Source organism: Phascolarctos cinereus, unplaced genomic scaffold, assembly GCF_003287225.1.
Source record: "Phascolarctos cinereus isolate Bilbo 61053 unplaced genomic scaffold, phaCin_HiC Scaffold_5;HRSCAF=322, whole genome shotgun sequence".
NCBI lineage: Eukaryota > Metazoa > Chordata > Mammalia > Diprotodontia > Phascolarctidae > Phascolarctos > Phascolarctos cinereus.
In genome coordinates, this window is record NW_027555958.1 from 7,886,970 (window position 1) to 7,906,853 (window position 19,884).

The following is a 19,884-nucleotide window of genomic DNA, read 5'->3' on the forward strand; positions in this document are numbered from 1 at the left end:
TTGAAAAAAGTCTCTAGAGAAGATGCAGAGACGTGGGCTAGAAAACGGCAGCCTTTGATGAGTCAGGACCTGGTAACACGGCAAGACCCAAAGAGCAGTTGTTAAACGTTGTACCTTGGAAGAAGGTCTCTAAGTGTGTTCTCCAGGGAGCTGCTCTGGCTCTACCTGACATTCTGATCATGAGAAGTCAAGTCACATGTGGTCTGCCTATCGAATCTGAAGGTGATAAAAAGTGAAGGGAGATAACTGATGTGCTGGATGATGGAATCAGACGCCCCAAAGACCCTAGAACATCAGGTTGAACCTAGAACAATGAAATGTAACCAGGATAAATGTAAAGTCTTACACTTGGGCTCAAAAAATCAACTTCATGAGTACGAAAGAGGGGAGGCTGGGCCAGAGAGCTCTTTGTTTGAAAAATGAGCCAGGGGTTTGGAGATGGGCAAGGTGCCCACAAGTCAGTGATGTAGTATGGTGGCTGAGACAAGTACAGTGTCCAGGGCTAGGGATGCCCGGCTGTCCTCTGCCCTGGTCAGGCCAGGTCTGCAGTGCTGTTCTGGGTACCCCATTTCAAAAGGAGCAATGGTGAGCTGGAGAGCATTAAGAGGTGGGCCCCCAGGACAACAATAATAACAACAATACTTAACACTTATACAGCACTTTAACGTTTGAAAATGCTTAAAAAATATGATCTCGTTTTATCCTCAGCAATCCCATGATGTAGGCGATGAAGAGTCTCAAGATGGAGACAATAAATGTCCCATGGCACATGAGGTCTATCAAAAGGACTGGGGATATTTAGCCTCGAAAAGAGAAAACTTAGAGGAGTCCTGAATGTTGCCTTCAAGTACATGAATGGCTGTTGTGTGGAAAAGGGATTCCCCTGGTTCTGCTTAGCTCCAAAGGCAGAGCTGAGTTGGAAAGAGGCAGTTCTCAACTCAACGGAAGGGAAAGGATTTCCACTCACTGGAGTTATTCAGGCAGATTTTGGATGCCTTGGGCCAGGTCTGGAACAGAAAGGATTGCTGTTCAGATGTGGGCTGGCCTGCACGGCCTCTGAGGCTCCTTCCAAGTCTGAGTTTCCAAGATTCTGTGAAACTCATTGTATTTCTCAGAATTTGGGCAGAATGAACCGCAGACTGAATCCACTGCTTGCACACACTGAGGGCTTTCCAGGGCTTCAGTGCCCAGGGATGTGGGATGGATCAAGAGGGAGGTTAGGCTCTGCTCTGGCTGAGATGGAGCAGTTCTGCCTCTTTATCCATATCAATTATCCAAGGCAGGAAATGGCAAGAAAAATGTGGATAATGAGAAATGAGAGCATTTAGCATTTTGTTATCGCTGACAGCAATACAATGATGAATTTGGGGAAGTCATTTCAAGCTTTGAGATTTATGGGGCAGTTTCTAGCAGGCATTTCCAAGTGCTTTTAAGATCCTTAACTAATATGGTTTTTCACAATCAACTTCAACATGCTTTAAAAAAAATCCCTAGCATAAAATCAGAAGATTTTAGTGCTAGAAGAGAAGGTAGCAATTGTTTTGGTCTCCTTAGCTGGGCATTTAAGGGCCCACACAATCTGGCCTGAAACCCTTTCTGGCTACTTTTCACAAACTCCATCTCAGGCCAATTAGGCGGCTACACACGCCCAGAATGTGGCCCACCGGTCTCTCCTCTGCTTCCCCAGAGCATTCACGAAGCTCCCGTCAATTCTGAACATTCCGGTCAACCTAACCCAACAACAAACATTTACTGAGCACACCTTCTGTGTGCCTGGCCCTAGGCTACACACTGTAGATACAAAGATGAGAAACGAAAACCATCCCTGCCCTCTTTTATTCCTCAAGTTGTGCCTCAAGCCTGGAATTCACTTTCTCTTCATCCCCTTCCTGCTAATGCTCATTTTCCTTTAAGGCTTAACTCAGGCTGAAAGGCTGATTCTACCTGCCTCCAGGTCTAACGCCTCTGGGGAGCCTTTCCTGACCCCACATTCTCAAGGTTCTCTCTTTACTCTATTTTCTGGTACCAGGTATATTTGGGTCCTCCCAGCACAGCATACATTCTTTTCCTCCCTCTCTCCCTCCCTCCTTCCTTCCTTCCTTCTTCCTTTCCTCCTTCTTCCCTCCCCTTCCTTTCCTTTCCTTTCCTTTCCTTTCCTTTCCTTTCCTTCTTTCCTTTCCTTTCCTTTCCTTTCCTTTCCTTTCCTCTCCTCTCCTCTCCTCTCCTCTCCTCTCCTCTCCTCTCCTCTCCTCTCCTCTCCTTCCTCCCTCCTTTCCTTCCCTCCTTCCTTCCTTTCCTCCTCCCTCCTCCCCCTCCTCCTCCTCCTTCCTTCTTCCTTCTTCCTCCTTCCTCCTCCTCTCCTCTCCTCTCCTCTCCTCTCCTCTCCTCTCTTCTCCTCTCCTCTCCTCTCCTTCCTCCCTCCTTTCCTTCCCTCCTTCCTTCCTTTCCTCCTTCCTCCTCCCTCCTTCCTCCTTCCTCCTCCTCTCCTCTCCTCTCCTCTCCTCTCCTCTCTCTCCTCTCCTCTCCTCTCCTCTCCTCTCCTCTCCTCTCCTCTCCTCTCCTCTCCTCTCCTCTTCTTTCCTCCCTCCCTAATATATGGCACACAGAACAGAATAAGGTACTACAAATGTATTTTGGCCAAGAAAGACTGAGACAGCACTGTCACCTCCCTATACCTGGACATAACGCCTCTCTTAACACAGCCTCAGATTGCATGAGCTTTCTTGGCTGGCCATAAAACACTGTTGACTCCCACTGGCCTTTTTTAGCTGAGCTGCTGCCAGCCACATGCCCTGGATTTTGCACCTGCAGGCTACAATGGAATGAGTCGAGGCTCTGGCATAGAGAACCTGGGCTCCAGTCTCATGCTGGACGCTTTCTTCCTGGGTGACCACTGGGCCTTAACCTTCTGAAGCCTCGATTTCCTCACTTGTAAAATGAAAGGGTTGGACTAAGTGGGGTCTTGTCCAGATCTAGACTTAGGAGCTTTTTATCCTGAGTTTTAAAAACACAATTCTAAGATTTTCCATTAATATTGACTGAGTTCCATCTAATTCAACCCACCCCAATGTCCTAAGAGCCAGGGAAGAACTTTGACCCTGACTTTACTGCCCTGAATGCTCTACCCGCCTCCCCCTAAACAGAGGAGAAATTATCAACACCTTTGCCTGGCCCTGAAGACCTGCCATCATTTGGCTCCTGCCTGCCTCCCCTGCTTTAGTTCTCTCTACTTTTTCTCTCATGGACTATATTTTAGCCAAACTGGGCTCCCCAGCAGCTCTCTGATTTCATCCTACCTTGTGCTGCACATGCACTTCTACAAGCTGTCCCCCTCCCTCCTCTACCTTCCTGCTCCCTCAGCCACCTCCACCAGAAAGATGTCTTAGATGCCCCCAGCTGAAAGGAATGTCCCTTGCATGTAATTTATTATAGCCCATTATTTCAACTCCCTCTCCTTTAGCTCATCATGCTGCCCCATAGCTCCCATGTCTTCCCCTTTCTGAGATTCCAAGCTCCAATAAGACAGAACCCACCACTTTCATCACCATCTATCTGTGCCTACTATGGTCCATTGCACAGAGTAGGCACTTAGTAAGCGTTTGTTGATTTTAATTAATGTCTGGATGTGGAGAAGAGCTGCTACTGAGATGGTGCTTTTCAGTTGACAAAGGGATGGATATTCTTAAGGCACCAAATGAGGGAGGAAATCTGAGTATTTCCCTCTCCCTCATTTTACAAATGGAGAAACTGAGTCTCAGAGAGGATACACAACATTGTTACGGTCATTTTAGGGAAATTTTTTATTTCTTTTTATTATTTGGGACTCAGGGCCATTCTTCCTGCAAATTATAGTGAAGTAAAAGTCCATTTTCATATTAACCTCACCGGACCAAAACTTGTCCCATGGGATGTGAAATTTTACTTAGAGCCTTAACCATTCCTTAGATGTGAAGCCAGAGGAAGAACCCCGACATCCCTGACTCATTGGTGCCATGGAAATCCTTCTCCTCAGTCAGCCCACTCGCGAATCCTCCAAGTGCAGCTTACTCTGTAACTTCTCCTCAACTTTGCTCAGCTCTTTCTCACTTAAATCCAATTCAAGTTTGAGTCAAGACATCACCTCCTGATGTCATCAGTGCTCTTCGAAGGAAGGGTGAACAACAATCTATAACCTGGCTTAGTTTACCTAGAGTTTGTTTGACGGATAAGGTTTGTTTCCCTAGGAGATGAAGGCGGTTATGACTGTTTAAGTTTGTTCCATTTTTATGACACTGAAGGAGGTGTGGGATTATGGGTCTGTCTTCTCTTTACCTTTTATAACTTCTTTGTTACTTTGATGTCATATTGCCTATATGAGGACTTGTAAGTGTCCTAATTGGGGTTCAATTTTTCTCTGAGGCCTGAATCTCGGCTTGAGCATAATAAATGCCAGACTTGAAGTCAGGAAGACTCATGTTCATGAGTTCAAATCCAGTCTCAGACTCTAACTAGTTGTGTGACTCTGGGAAAGTCACTTCACCCAGTTTGCCTCAGTTTACCCTCAGTTTGTCTCAGAATGAGCTGGAGAAGGAAATGGCAAACCAGTCCATCATCTCTCCCAAGAAAACCCAAAATGGGATGGCACAAGTTGGATGCGGACTGAGAAGACTGCACAGTATCAAAAGGTTTTTATCTCTATAACTTCTGGGTTGTGGTAAATATGTATCTGGCAGCACTTACCCACCACATGAGTCAGAGAGGAGATACTTCTCCCGTAACAGCTGGGGACTTGTAAACATCATAATTGGGGTTTGATTTTTTGGGAATGGTGGAAAAAAGGTTTTAAAAAGGGTGAGGGAACCAATGTCTAAGTCACATACAGAGCCCACTAACACTCTGGCAAAAAAGAGTCCAGGCCCCATTTAGTTTAGTCTTCTGGTCACTCCTTGGCAGACAGCACATTTTCTTCCCTACCCTTGCTGCTGAAGAAAGCACAGCTTCTGAGACCCAAAATCTCAATACTTCCCGGGCTCTTTGGATCACAACTTTCTGCCTCACTAAGAAAACCCCATGAGTGGTCAGTTAAACTCTTTCCTTCTTTTTCTCCTTCAAGGTTAGCAGACTGGAAAGCTGTGACCTCCAACTGAAGACCAACATTAAAAACAAACAAAAGTCACCAGCTGGTCCAAGGTGGCCTGTTTTTTACCCCCTAAGAAAATGAATATCTGACATTCGGACAAATGTCTACACTGGTGGGCTCAGTGACCAAGAAAACAAAAGCAACTTATAACTCGGAAGTGGGCAGCTCTGGGTGGCACCTGCCAAAAAGGTAAAGATGTATATTTTTCTATTTCTTTTACCTTTTTGCTCTCCTTTTTTTCTACCTTTTCTTTCTTTTTCTTTTTTTCTTTCTTTTCCTTTTCCTCCTTTGCCTCCTTCTTTTTGGCCTTCTTTAGACCTTCTTCATCTTCCTTGTCTATAATTTCCTGGATCACCTGTTTAAAAACAGCAAACCCATATTGTTAGGATCCAAGGCAATGATGGGGGGGGTAGTGAGAGAGAGTTTAGTGGGGAGGGGTGGTTTGTTTTTGATTTTGCAGAGAAGTGAACAAATTCTTTTTCTGGTTCACCTAAGTTCTTAGCCTCTACTTAAAATTTAACCTCACAACTCAGTTCCAGGGCTACCTCTTTCAAGAGGCCTTAGATTGCCCCTGGTATTGATGGTACCTCTTCCGTTGTGTGTTTGTTTACAGACTCCCTTTACTCGCCTGTGCTCAGTACTGGACCTTCCCAGTAGATTGTAAGCTCCTTGAGGGCAGACACGATCTCACTTTGGTTTTCCAGCATCTATCACCTGCCTGGCACTTAGTCGGCACTTACCAGATGCTCATGGATTGAATAATTGATTGCTTGCTATTTCCCCTGTAGTTGTGTTTATAACTCTTATCATGACCTTAAAATAAAAAAACGCTTCTGATATTCTAGAATTTACAAGTCTCTCTCTCTTCTCTCTCTCTCTCTCTCTCTCTCTCTCTCTCTCTCTCTCTCTCTCTCTCTCTCTCTCTCTCATACTTGGGGCCATGGAGGGGCAACAGGATTTCAGTTTAATTCTTAGAGCTGGAGCTCTAATACAAGTACACACTGGGAGGGTCTTCTAGTCTTCATCTTCCCCCATTTCTGGAGAGAATGTGATGCAGGGAGGTCTAAGTTGTGCCCATACTGGTCTGTGGCTAAATTGGAGTAGAGGTAGCAATCCTTGGAGTTGAGAAATGCTGGTGTTCCAGAGTGTGCCTGAGCCGCAGGTCACCCCTAGAGGTTTTTCAGCCCTTGTATGAGATCACATTCACTCCTGAACCCTGAACTCTGACATTTCAACTTTTGGCCTAAACCTCCTGTCATTCCACTACTATTCTATTTTTTTTCCACCCTAAGAAAATGAACGACTGATATTCTACAAGTATCTACACTGGTGGGCTCGCTGACTAAGAAAACAGAAGCAACATAATGTGGGAGTGGGCAGCTTACCTGACCCTTTACCTTAACAAGTCCCCAGGACCCCATTATCAGCCCCACTTCACATTCCCAATCCTGATTCTTCTCTATTCCGGCTTCCCTTGCTTCTATACCTTGCCTTGAAGTAGCCTTCTGTCACTAGAGTGATCCACTGGCCATGTCCTTGGTGAGCTCCATTCTGATTCTTCGCCTCTGGCTCTGAGCGCTGAATGTTACTAAAGAAGGGCCAGTATTCCCAGCTGGTTTATTTGTTAGAAATAGATGGTGCACTAGGTGGGCTCTCACTGCTACTGAGTAACCCCTCTCCTCTCCTCCTCTCCCTGGGTTACTCACAGGGATTGCTCTAAACCCTTTCATCTCTCCTCTAGTCTGAATCCCTGTGCCCTGCCCCCCCCCAATTCTGTCGAATTCTTGACAAAGCTAATGTCTTTCTCTCCCTCTTCTTTTTGGGCTAGACAGTGGGGTTAAGGCAATGAGCAATAGGGGCACACAGCTCGTGCTATGTGTCTGGGGTCATATTTGAACTCAGGTCCTCCTGACTCCAGGGTCAGTGCTTTTCCACTGCGCCACCTCGCTGCCCCTTAAGGTCTTTCTCTTGCCCTGGACGCCACAGCCTCCAGCGCCTTCACCAAGACCTTACTTCATCATACCCTCTCATATGCCTTCATTGGCTCCTGAGCTCATGTTCAGGGATCTTCCCCTTCTACCCTCTTGGGCTTCCCTCTGCTACCCCCACCACTGAGTATTCTTCAGCTTCGTTGTTATAAGAACGGTAGGGTTTTATACCCAGAGCTGGAAGGGGCCTCAGAAGCCATGTAACCCAATCTCTTCTTTTTATAGATGAGGAAATTGTGGCCCGGAAATGTTAATCCCACTGGTTAGCACAGTGCCTGGTACACAGAGGGTGCTTAATAAATGCTTACTGAACTGAGGCTTAGTGACTTGCCCAAGGTCAAGTTAGCTATTAAGTGGGTGTGGGATTTGCCCCCCGGTAGTTTGCTTCCAAACTCCCCCTTTCTACTCCTCCACAAAGGATGGTTGGGTGAGTGAGAACATATGCATCAATTAAGAAGATCTGCAAATGAGGGATATCAACTTGTTGGGACTTTAAAGGTTCCAGATAGAAAATGGCAAAGGGGGGGGGTCTGGGGGAAGGGTAGAGGAGAAAAAAATATTCATCTATAAATCAATCCAAAAACTACACTAAGAAATAGATATGGCCCCAAAGCAAGACCAGAAAAGCACATAGCCAGAGGCAATTGAGGGGCACATGGTAGATTCTAGAATTTACAACTCTCTCCCTCCTCCTCTCTCTCTGTCTCTGTCTCTGTCTCTGTCTCTCCCTCCTCCTCTCTCTCTCTCTCCCTCCTCCTTTCTCTCTGTCTCTCTCTTCCTCTCTGTCTCTGTCTCTCTGTCTCTCTGTCTCTCTCTTCCTCTCTCTCTCTCTCTCACTCTCTCTGTCTCTCTCTTCTCTCTCTGTCTCTCTCTCTCTCTCTCTCTCTGTCTCTGTCGCTCTCTTCCTCTCGCTCTCTCTCTCTCTGTCTCTGTCTCTGTCTCTCTGTCTCTCTCTCATACTTGGGGTGTGGGGGGGCAACAGGATTTCAGTTTAGTTCTTAAAGCTGGAGCTCCAATACAAGTGCACAACGTGTCATTGCTGAATAACTGCTTCGGGGAAATGGTGCAAAGGATACTATTGGAGAGATGTAGGACTAGGGGAAAAAAAGGATGGGCCAAGTCACAGTGACAGCACGGGATACCTGATGGACAACTCATGTGATCTACTGGATGACCAGAGTTCCAGAGAAAGCACACCTTTAGCAGGTTGGCGGGACATGCTAGGGAGGACTTACAAGAAGGTCTAGACCAGAGTTTTGTTCTCCTGAATCAAGTGTTGTTGGTTTTTTTTTTTTTTATAAACACAGGGGGATCTTGTATTTTGTACATCTTTCGGTCAGTTGTATGACAGTACCAGAAGCGGCCTACTACAGGGCAGTACAATGGAAAGAGTGCTTTTACTACTTTTAAGTCACTTAACCTCTATGGGACTCATTTTCCTTATTTGTAAAAGGAGGCAGTTGGTTTCAATAGCCCCTGAGGCCCCTTCCAGCTCTATTACCTATAATCTTCAGAATACTATTGGCCAGTCACACTATTCCTTACTACTTCTCTCATCAAGTATGACCTTAACTTACATGCCTGCTGCTGGGATGAAGGAATATTCTCTATTACTTGACCTTTTCTTGTTATTCACTTTGTATTTCTGCCCTGATTCAATATTGTCTTGTGTTATGATGCCTATCTAGTCAGTTGGTAGGGTTGGCATTGGACACCTAGACCTGAGTTTAACTTGTGACCTTCTCAGTTTGATCTGGGATGGGGCCTTGAGCCAAATGGTGTTAACTATGATGTTCAGAATACCCTATATTTAACTCAAGTAATGTGAGATTCCAGAATTGAGTGAAATACATACTATAAGGAGAACTGGTAAGTTAAGTTGAAATAATGAGGACTTTAGGGGAGGGGAAAGTGACCGTCTCATTCTAGAGCTTAGGTGGGTTGAAGATAAAATTCTGCAAATCATTGAACATGTCCCTTAGACTTCAGAAATATAGATAGTAAATTATTTAGGAAAAAAAAAGATAGGTCAGTCATTAGCAGGTAATTATTGCCTGACCACAGGGGCTAAGGAAGAATGAAGGTCAAAGGGGTCTGAGGTCATTAATGCGATAGCTCAAATGAGATAATCAGAGGGTATAAACAAACTGCAAATGGGAGAGCCAGTAATGGTCTTAGATCATTAATGAGAAGGCATAAAGTAGAGACGCTGGTTCAGGGTCAACAGATTTGGTCAAGGTTAAAATAAAAGCCTGCCATGTAATCAGTAAGAGAATAATAATTTTAAAGGAAAATAATGTGAAAGTGTTTTTGTGTAAGATATCCACATCATGACCCACTAATTTACTTCAGAATAAAGAAAACGGTGGGTAATAATAAGATTCTCATTTTGTTAAAAAAAATTTATATGACTTTACTACGTGAGAAATACATCTCCCAGTAAGAAATGGGAGGGGGAGGTTTTAAACAATCTAATTGAAATTTCCTAAGACTATTGCTTTAACATTAACTGGAAAAGAAGATTGGGAGGTTAGCTAACAAGCCCCGAGGGTCCTGGAAGAGAACAGCTAAAAGGTTGTGATTCTATTCATTTCTTTTCCATAGCATGGTGACCTCTTCATTTGAACCGCAGAGGACATACAACCAGCCTCAGGTAAGGTATGCAGTATCATTATATTTAGATTTCATTTTGACCTACTCATATCTTGGTCTTGTCCTGCTGAGAAGAGGAGGGTACAATCTGAGTATTTTGAGCTTTGGGGTTGATGCCCAGACTTTAAGAACTGGCAAAATGAAATCTACTACTACCTCTTCAAAATGCATCGTGGGCCACGTCCTACATCTTCACTGCCCGTGTTTGAAAGACCTGAACAAACAGGTATTTTTTTTTTGGTAAATACTACAGAGTTTCTGAACAGTTGATTGGATTTGCTTACTGACTTCCATGTTTGATGTGGAAAGAACAGAGTTAAATTATGGGGAAAATAGATTTCAAATGATAAATTATTAAAAATGTACACTTTTTCATAAAGCAAGATATGTATTTGCCAAAGAAAATACTTTGATGGTGTAAAAAACTGCTATGAGAAAGAAGGGGGAAAGATGGTAATATATTGCAGTCCCTGAAATCTCATTAGTGAATTTCCCCAAGCATTTCAGTATTTTATATTTAATTAAATATGGTAATTTAAATCCCAGGCACCATTCCGTCATATCTTGTGGTGATAATCAGTGGAGCAGGTCATTTTCCGGGAGAGATGAACAGATTGACTGGAGTTTCCAATCACTTTTAGGGTCCCAGCTGGGCCGTTTCATTCCAGACGGTGACAGAGCTACTGAAATCAGCTTAGCCCAGGGTGGCCATGACAGACCTGGGCAAGGATGCTAGAACATGGGATCAGCCAGCACTCTGACCTCTGTCCCGTGCTGTGAGCTTTGCAAATGGTCAGAAATGCTTGTCGTTGGAGATAGAGAGAGCACTTCTAGTGGGCAGAAATGCTTGGAGGGTACTCTGGAGGTCTGCTGGCTTTTGCTTAAAAACAAATACACATGAACAACTTGGCTAAAATTACAGACTTGTTGAAGTTAAAGGATCCTTCCCTATTAGTCTGCCTGCTTTGGAAAGGACTGGAGAGGATTTCCCAAATTTGGGACTGTTCCTATGACATCTGCCATCTGAACACTAAAATAATAATAATAATAATCACTAAATAAAACCACATAAAACAGACAAAGGGAAATGTCTGGCAATGCTCTCCAAACAAACATCTTACCTTTAGAGCAGTGGTTAAAGAGTATTTTTTTTCTATTCATACCCAAGTTTTATTCAAAGAGAAAGTCACTCACATAACAATATAGTGTCTACAAAGCCCTTTATAGGAAACAGAAAGAATCATGTTGGCCTTAGGGTTTTGCTTTCCATGGAAAAAAAATCACAAAAGAAGAAGAATGTTAAGGGAATTATCTTAAAAATCACATATGTGAGGGATAAGATATTGAGAAGGGAGGTCTTTGTATAACTAAATGGACTAATGATAATAATTCATGATTATGTAGCACTCTATCATTTACAAAATTCTCCCTAAAAACAGGCAGATAATGTCTGAACTGTTATCCCCACTTTAAAGGTAAGGGACTGAGGACCAGGCAAGTTAACTCATTTCTTCATCTTCACCTAGTTCCTAAGTGATAGAACGAGACTTGAACCCAAGTTTTCTGCCTCAAAGTCCAAGGCTCTTTGAATGAATGAAAGAATTTATTCATTCATTCATTCATTTGTTTGTTGTTTACTTATTTATTTGAATATTTATTTGCTTATTTGTTTGTTTGTTTATTTATTTACTTATTTTGTGAGGCAATGAGGGTTAAGTGAATTGCCCAGGCTTACACAGCTAGTTAGTGTCTGAGGTTGGATTTGAACTCAGGTCATCTTGACTTCCTGCTCTATTCACTGTGCCACCTAGCTGCCCCAAATTAATGCATTCATTAATAATATACTATGTTCAAAGCAGCGTTCTAGGAATTAGGGGTACACACTGAAAGGCAAGTTTCTCCCTATTGTTGAGGTGTTCACATTCCACTTGGAGTAGGCAATGCACAGAGGAAGATTTCACTAATGGCTGGTAGCAGGGAAGATGACAAGACCTGGGGGAGGGGCTGGTTGTAATCCAGTGATTCAATTTGTCTGGAGTGCCAAGAGAAGGCTGGTGGAGAAATACATCTTCTCCACTGTCATTTTGATAGATAAAACCACAGCCATTTCTGATACTAAACCATGGAGCTCTGAGGGGTTGGGTTCTGGGTGATCTCCCTTGGGGTCTGAGGGGAGCTGGTCATGAAGGGCAGAAGTGGTTTGGATAGCATTACTTATACGGTCTTCTTGACCCTCCAGTGCTACAATGCCTTTTTCTTCAATATCATGCTATCTCTTTTCCCAGACAGGATATACTGTTCTCTACCAAATGGTTAAGGAACATATTTGTAATCAATCAATCAATCAAAAGGGAGTTATTAAAGGCTGAGTATGTGCCAGGCATATACAAAGGCAAAAACAAAGCAGTCCCAGCCCTCGAGGAAATGACATTCTAGACAATCTGTGCATATATGAATTCAAAGGATAAACCCAGTAAACATAAAGGAAAATTATTGGAATGAAGAATGGTCACATACTGAAATTCTATCATAGTCTATATCACTCCTAATGTTGCCCTGCCAATAGAGGCAGGACATTCATGAAATGATCACTTAATAAACATCTTAGTACTGGCAAGAGCAAGACAAGGAGAGCCGGTGAACCGAGGCAGACAAGTGCATGAGATGAGTAGAACTTCTCTGTATTTGACTTTGGGAGAGATGAGCATTTGAGCCTGGCAGGCCTAAAAGGCAAGGAGGTCCAACAATTTCATTAGAACTTAAAGGTTCGAGTGCCTCTATATTTTTTATTCTTCAAAATATGTGGAATTTCATTCACCTGGGTGCTTTGTGCCCAGATGACTATGGAGGCATATTAGCACCCTGAGACTTCCCCCACACCTTCTTAGACCACGTCAGGGAACCGTTCGTTGTTCTACCTCATGGAAGAAATCCACGATGGGAGAGATGGTGCGGCATCACGAAGACAGTGCTGCATTTGGAGCCAAATGACCTGAATCTGAATTCTGTCCCTGTCACTTCATATCTTTATGCCTCTGGGAAAATCCTTTAATTTTTCTATACCTCAGTTTCCTCATCTGTAAAATGAGCTTGTTGGGAGTGGATCATCTCCAAAATTCCTTTCAATTCTATATCTATAATCCTATCAGAGGAAAATCCATTATGGATCTGATACTCACCAATAAGAAGGAATTGGTTGTTGGGGATAAATTATGTGAACTGTGCGAAGAAATGATCACTCCATCTTAGAACTTGTAATAGAAAAGAAGAAAGCCCGAAGTAGTCGGACGTGGTCTCTAGATTTGGGGAAAGCATATTTCAAAGGATTTGGGGAAAAGATAGGTAAAATCCCACAGATGTAGTTCTATGTGCAATCAGTCCAGGAGAGCAGAGAAATGCCCAAGAATGAAATTCTAAAGACCCACAGAGAAGCAGATCCAAGGAGGAGGAGGAAGCAGGCTTGTCTGCACTACTGCAGATGAGTAGGGAATTCAGGAACTGAAGGTTTTTAAAGAGCCACGTAGAGCAGACAGAAGCCAGGGCAGCTCGCAGCGGAGATGCAGAAGCCTAGTTGTGCTTTAAGAGAAGCATCAGGAGGCCTGATGCTCCAAATGAGCTGAGGTTGGTGAGGAAAGGCAAAACTAATAGGAAGCCCTGATATTTAGGGCCGATGGAACAATGATAACTGATGAGAGAGCTGCTCCAATCTTATTTGTCTTCTACTTTCTCTGCTAAGTCCTTTCATCTTTAGACTGCAAAGCACAGAACTAAACCAGTTAGTAGGGAGTTGACAGTTATGAATAATCAATTAATAAATAGACAAGCATTTAGTAAGTCCCTACTCAGTATGAGATAAGGAGAGAGCAAGGGAGCCATCAGCTACCCTTGAAAAAAGGAAAGTCTTGATGCAGCTAGGTGGTACAGTGGATACAGCACTGGCCCTGGAGTCAGGAGGACCTGAGTTCAAATTCTGCCTCAGACACAGAACACTCACTAGCTGTGTGACTCACTCAACTTCAATTTCCTCACCCTGCCGCCACACACAAAAGGAAAGTCTTAATACAAGTTTAAAAAATTAACTTCATGAGTACAGGATAGGAGAAGCGTGGACACAGAACTCTTTGTCTGCAGCAGATGGTGGAATTTGAGTGGATAATGTGATGTGGCAGCCAAGAAAGCTCGTAGCATTCTTGTGCCTGTCAAATAGCAGGCGTTCCTGTGGGCAGGGACCTATGGCCCCTAGTACCAAACATAGCATTCTGCACTTGTTGCAGTGGGTCCTAGATCAATCAACAATTCAGCCCATGTTCTGTGCCAGGCCCTGGGACAAAAGTGAAGCCAAGAGACAGAAGCCAAGTCGGTCCTGGCCTCGAGGAGTTTACCTTCCAATGGAGGAGATAGTCTCTAAATCAATTGTTGCATGTAGGATACATACAAAGTAGATGATGGCAGCTGTTCTCTGAAGACTTCCTCAGCCTTCGAGAGGCACATCCTTGTCCACTGAAGATTCATGAGAATTTTAGCAGCCAAGTTATTTGGAATATTGACTGTGATTTCCCCCTTCCTCCAGGAGTTGTTTGCCTTGCTACCAAGTAGGGTGCCTGCCCAAACAGCTGCATCCAGGTGCCTGGGGATTCTGAGAAGGGGCTGATTTGGGAATGGCCTAAAGATGGTGCTGACATTTAGAATCAAATGTTAAATCCTTTGGTTTAAGTGGCTTTGCTCGGAGACCTTCTTCCTGGCGGCCTCTCTCTCCTTTGTCCTTGTCCCACCAAGAGGCACTTTCTAAGATGCAGTCCTTGACTTTCCACTCTTTTAGGTGCTACTCCTCTGGGTGAGCTGATCCTTTCTCCTGGTCCTCATTATCACCTCCATGGCGATGACTCCAACTTCTTTCTCCTGCTTGAGCCCATCAGCCAAGCTCCTCAGTCTCATGCTCAGGAAAAGCTTATCAAGGAGAACTTAAGAGGCAATCCAGCCGAATGCCCTCTTTGAGGTCAGCTGGCTCATCTTACAGATGACGAGGCCCAGTGAAATTGATGCCAACCACATGTCATGTACCCTTGGACAAGAGCCTAGGTCTGTTGGCTCCAGATTCAAGGTCTTCCCACTCTACTGCAAGTCCCATGTGGATGGCCATTTGGATATCAATGGTCACATCAGTTTTGACACTTCCTAAACTGAGCTAATCTTCCCCAAAGCAGACTTCCCTTCATAACCCTCTTATTTTCATCAATGGCAACACCGTTATCCAAATCACCCAGGCTTAAAACCTCTGAGTCATTTTTTATTTTTCCCTCTTTCATTTCCTATATTCCCTACATTCAATCAATTACCAAGAGATATTGCTTCCTTCCTCAGCTACAGACTACACCCCTAACTCTGGCCAGCTGTCTTGCAAATGTGTTCCATTCACTGGTCACAAGGATAATGGGTGAGAGATTGCAAGTGAGATTAGCATAAATCCATCACCACCCACTGTAAAAAATAGCTTCACGTGCATAATTACGGGGCCTGAAAGCCGGTGACTCCAATCATGGTTTCTAGCTGGCAAGGATATTTTCAGAAAGCACAATTGTCTGTGCTTTTCTGATTTGGACACACTGACAGTGCTTTTCATTCTAAGGTGTCTTCAAGTTCAGTGGGAAGCTGTCCTAGTGCCCCACTTCTGGGAGAGGTAATATAGTATTGTGGAACTGGAGCTGAGAAGACCTGGGTTCAAATCCAACTTCAGACTGTCACTGGCTGTGTAACCTTGGGCAAGTTGCCTGACCCCTCTGAGTCTGTTTTCTCATATGTAACAGGGAAGGGGTAGGTTCTCAAAGACCTCTAAGGTCCCTTCCAGCTTGGAATCTGTATGCTTATGATCTATCTCCCCTCTCATGGCCTGGGAGGCTTCATCTTCAGCATGGACCTTGCCCCTTTGTAGGCACCCTCTCACACATGCCTCCACCCTGTCCTTGAGGTTAGGAGAAGCCTGCAGGAGTGGGAAGAGAGAAGGAGGGGTAGGCAGAAGGACTGAAGTTGGGGAAAGCAGAGAGGGAAGAAAGGAACAAGAGGATCCTGGGAGCCCCTTCCTTTTATCATTCTACCATCAGGCATCCCCAGACCTCACAAATTTCCCGTGCTGCTTTCTCTAAGTCTCTTATTTTAGGACAGTCTGTGTTGCTTGCCTCTGCTTTCTGGACAAGCTCCTCTGTCTGGCCTGTTACCAATGTGAAAAGAAACTCAGGCTTATCCCTTATGAGACTCCTAGAGATTAGGGGTGATTGAAACCAAAAGGAAGCTAATATAATATGAAATGAAGACTTGGTCCCTTAGGAAGGGAGCCCTGCGATCACCTTTGACTCGCCTCTCCCATCCCAACATCCAATTAGGGATTGCGTCCTGTCAGTTCTGCTCCAAAAATGCCCCTTGGATCCTCCTTTCAAATGGCCACTATCACCATTCAGGCCCTCATTACCTCTGGCTTGGATTATTGATAAGACCTCCTAATTGGTCTCCCAGCTTCCTGCTCTGGCTTTTAATCAGTTCTCCACAGAGTAGCCAGAATAATCTTCTGAAGGCATAGATCTGAGCTGACTGCATCACTTCCCTGCTCAAACACCTTAAATGGCTCCCTATTATCTCAAAGATAAAAAATAAAATCTTCAGCCTGTCATTTAAAGGCTTCCTCCATCTCACTCTGGTGACCTTTCCAGCATTTTGTCACATGACCACTTCTCAAACGTTTTCAATTCTGTGCAAATTAGACCACTAGCTACACTCAAATTCAACATTCATTTCCCAGCGGCTGGGATTACAGGAGTTTAATTCCTCTTTGGACTGAACCTGTGATTACAGCAGACTAAAGACACCCTAGAGAGGTCTCATTCCCTGTCAATGCTGATGGACATCTGTTCTGAACCTGTACTATTAGAGTTGTTCCAGGAAGTAAAGGTTAAGTGACTTGTCCTGGGTCACGCAGCCAGTAATGTGTCAGAGAATGGACTCGAATCCAAGTCTCCCTGACTGGAAGGATAGCTCTCTAGCTACTACCCTATGCTGTTTTTCCTTCATAAATGTATTTATTTTTAAGGTCAGAAACTTCCCCTTCCATGGGATTGTAGGCATTTACTTTTTGCTAAGTTAAGCCATGTGTGTAACAGAGAAGATTCACAGCTCTGGGTACTCACCACCACAGAGATGACAGATTTTTTGAAAAGTGCACAGGGGGTACAAATGCCTCACCTGAGCTTTGCCTCTCCTTACTCACTCAGGCTTGTTGACATCTCAAATTCACCCCAAAGTGTAAAAGGATTGCTAAGTCTCAAGGACGGACTGTGTTTCCGGGGTGAAGATTTGATGAGTGGTGAAGAGAACAGGAGGAGACTGGGTTCTGGACCCTGGGGCTGGGAAGGGGAAAGAGGAGGGGGGTCTCTAAGGGGTAACAGCAACAGCCAAAAAGTCTTTTCCTTCTTCACAATCAGCTTAGAAGTAGGCGGGGCTATTAACTAAGGGCAGGACATCTTTGTACCTCTAGCACCCAGGAAGCACCTAGTACAGAGTAGGTCCTCAGGAAATGTCTAGAGATTGACCAATATCAGGAAATTAAAAGGGGAAATGCATCATCTGCTCACAGATGGTAACTAGCTTTTGATGGCAAATACTAAGTTGGGTTGACTCTATAATTAATTTTTTTTTTGTGGGGGAGGCATTTTACACCACTAAGCTCCCATCTTGAATCATGAAGTAATGGACACAAATTTGAAAATAATAGGCAATCTATCAGGCAACCAGCAATATCACATATGAAATGAAACAATTTGCGTGCACAGCGGGAATGTTAATCCCATTATTATAGATGGCAATTCGAAGGAATGTCAGTGATCAGAGATAGCCAAGAAATTCTTTACAGGCTTGATGGTGAGTAGAGCCCCGAGGGCATTTCCACCCTTCCCCTTAGAAGGTGGGGTCTACTGGGATCCCAATCTCCATTAGCATTTTCTGCACAGACCAACTCTTAGAGTTTACAACATGTCAAAGAAACAGCAGGTGTCAGTTTGTCATACTTGAGAAAAATTCCTAGCAAAATAATCTTATGAATATTAATAGGATAATGTGAGTTATTTCCTAACCTCCCACCCCATACCTCTGCTTAGGACCCTCAGATCCCAGACTTTGAGCTGGAAGTGATCTTAGAAGCCATCTGGTCAAACCCTCTCATTTGACAAATGAATAGATCACATTGCAATGTGACTTGTCCAAGGTCACACAGGTGGTATGTGTCAGAGGAAGGATTTGAACCCAGTTCTTGATTCTAAAAGCAGTCTAATGTTGTCTTCTCATGAGGTCACTATTTATTTTTTTCTTCCAATCCAAGGTGATAGAAAATTGTCCCTCCAAAAGTGTGTCATTTTGCCCAGTGACAGTCATGCACATAAGAAAACTTCTGTGGGAGACAGTTATTTGGGGGGAAAGTAGAAGGGCAGAGCCTCATTCAGTTGGAGTAGAATACCCCTGAAGATGAGGAGTAGGAGATAAAGCTTGTAAGGTAGGTTGAGGCTTGATTGTGGTGGGACACTTTTGACAGGCAGGCAGCCACCTTGGGCTGACCCCTTAGCATACAAAATCCACGGGCTTACTTTTACATGCCATAAAGAACTGAGGACGATCGCCAAGCTTTTCCCCCTCCTTACTTGGAAGTCAGAGAAGATGCTGGAGGGGGCACATCTAAGTCTCCTCTGCACTTCTCTCGGCCCTTGAAGAAGACCTCCTGTAAACCTTTCCTTCAGGTACAGGGAGCCGATAGGGCCAGAGGACTCCAGGGACAACAGGGGCCGGGAGCCCAGTATTGGCAGCACATCTTCTGGGCTGAGGGCTTTGAACTTCCCATTGCTAAGATGGAGGCAGGACAGGCCACGGCGTTGGGCCTGTCCAGCTCCTGTCCATGCGGTGTGGCCGTGCTGCTCCATCTTCTCTGGGGCCTGTCCTGGGCAGCCTCACATGCGAGGGCTCTACTGACGTTGGCCCTAGACTGCCGGGGCAGGAAAGCAGGAAGAGGAGACTTCAAACCTGCTAGTCATCTTCAGGGCTGAGCTTCCTTGGACTTCCACTAGGACCACAGGAGGCCGGCCTAGTCTTACCCTTGATGGTCCTCAAGTGCATTTTTGAAAACTGACATGTAGTGTTTTAAGGTTTGCAAAGAGCTTTTTCAACGACCCTGGAAAGTCAGTGCTATTATCCCCATTTTCTAGATGAGGAAACTGAGGCAGAAGTGACTTACCCAGGATCACACAGCTAGTAAGTGTCTGAGATCGGTTTTGAACTCTGGTCTTCCTGACTCCAGGCAAGAGGTCTGTGAACAATGGTGTCCCTTAGCAGATGAGGCCCAGGACAGCCTGGTAAAGCAAAAAGGACTAGGCTGGAAAGGAGGGGCCCTGAATTTTGGTGCCAGCCCCATCACTATGGAGATGGGGGGGGGAAGTGACTTTTCTTTTCTGGGCCTCAGTTTCATAATCTGCCAAGTGAAGGCAGGAAACTAGAGGATTTCTTAGATCTCCTCAAACTCTCCCTCTCTGGGTTCATAGACCATGAAAGTAGGATATAAGCCGCTGGGCAGCTAAGCTTTGTCCAGCAGAGGAATTCAGTGAAGGAAGGAAAATTCCCTTAGTATTTCAAAGGCATGGCACTGTGGGGCCTACCATTTGGGTAGAGGTTTTTTGTTTGTTTGTTTTTATATCCTGGAGTCGTGTGTCTCATCTCAGCAAGCCTAACTGTGCAGGTACCCTGAAGTGTGTACCCCAGGGAAAAAGGAGTGGGATTAGCTGCTGGACCAGTCCCCTGCTGTTTATAAGGGCCAACAATAGCCTTTTGACTTCAGCACATGTTTCTAATTTAAACTCTAAGGGGGTGTGTGTGTGTGTGTGTGTGTGTGTGTGTGTGTGTGTGTGTGTGTGTACACGATTGCTCTCATCTACCCCATTCCATTTTGAAATGAATTTAGATGAAGCTTAACTGCAATGAATTCGCTCTTAGCAAAGTTCAGAGAGGGCTACTTATCGTCACCGCAGTAAGTAAGGAGGGGCTGAGGTCACTGCTGGTATTCACTTGTGAGAGACTTCTCCGTTTCAGCTATCTATCTGT

At 44.5% G+C, this 19,884-nt stretch overlaps 1 protein-coding gene across 1 annotated transcript in view; it reads right to left on the reverse strand.

Annotated features, from left to right (window-relative positions):
- DRC11 (dynein regulatory complex subunit 11) overlaps positions 1-19,884 on the reverse strand; it is a 225,896-nt gene that overhangs the window by 94,514 nt on the left and 111,498 nt on the right. Inside the window, exon 8 of the mRNA XM_020974919.2 lies at positions 5,340-5,474. Coding sequence (XP_020830578.1) covers positions 5,340-5,474 — 135 coding nt within the window. The remainder of the gene's footprint in view (positions 1-5,339; positions 5,475-19,884) is intronic.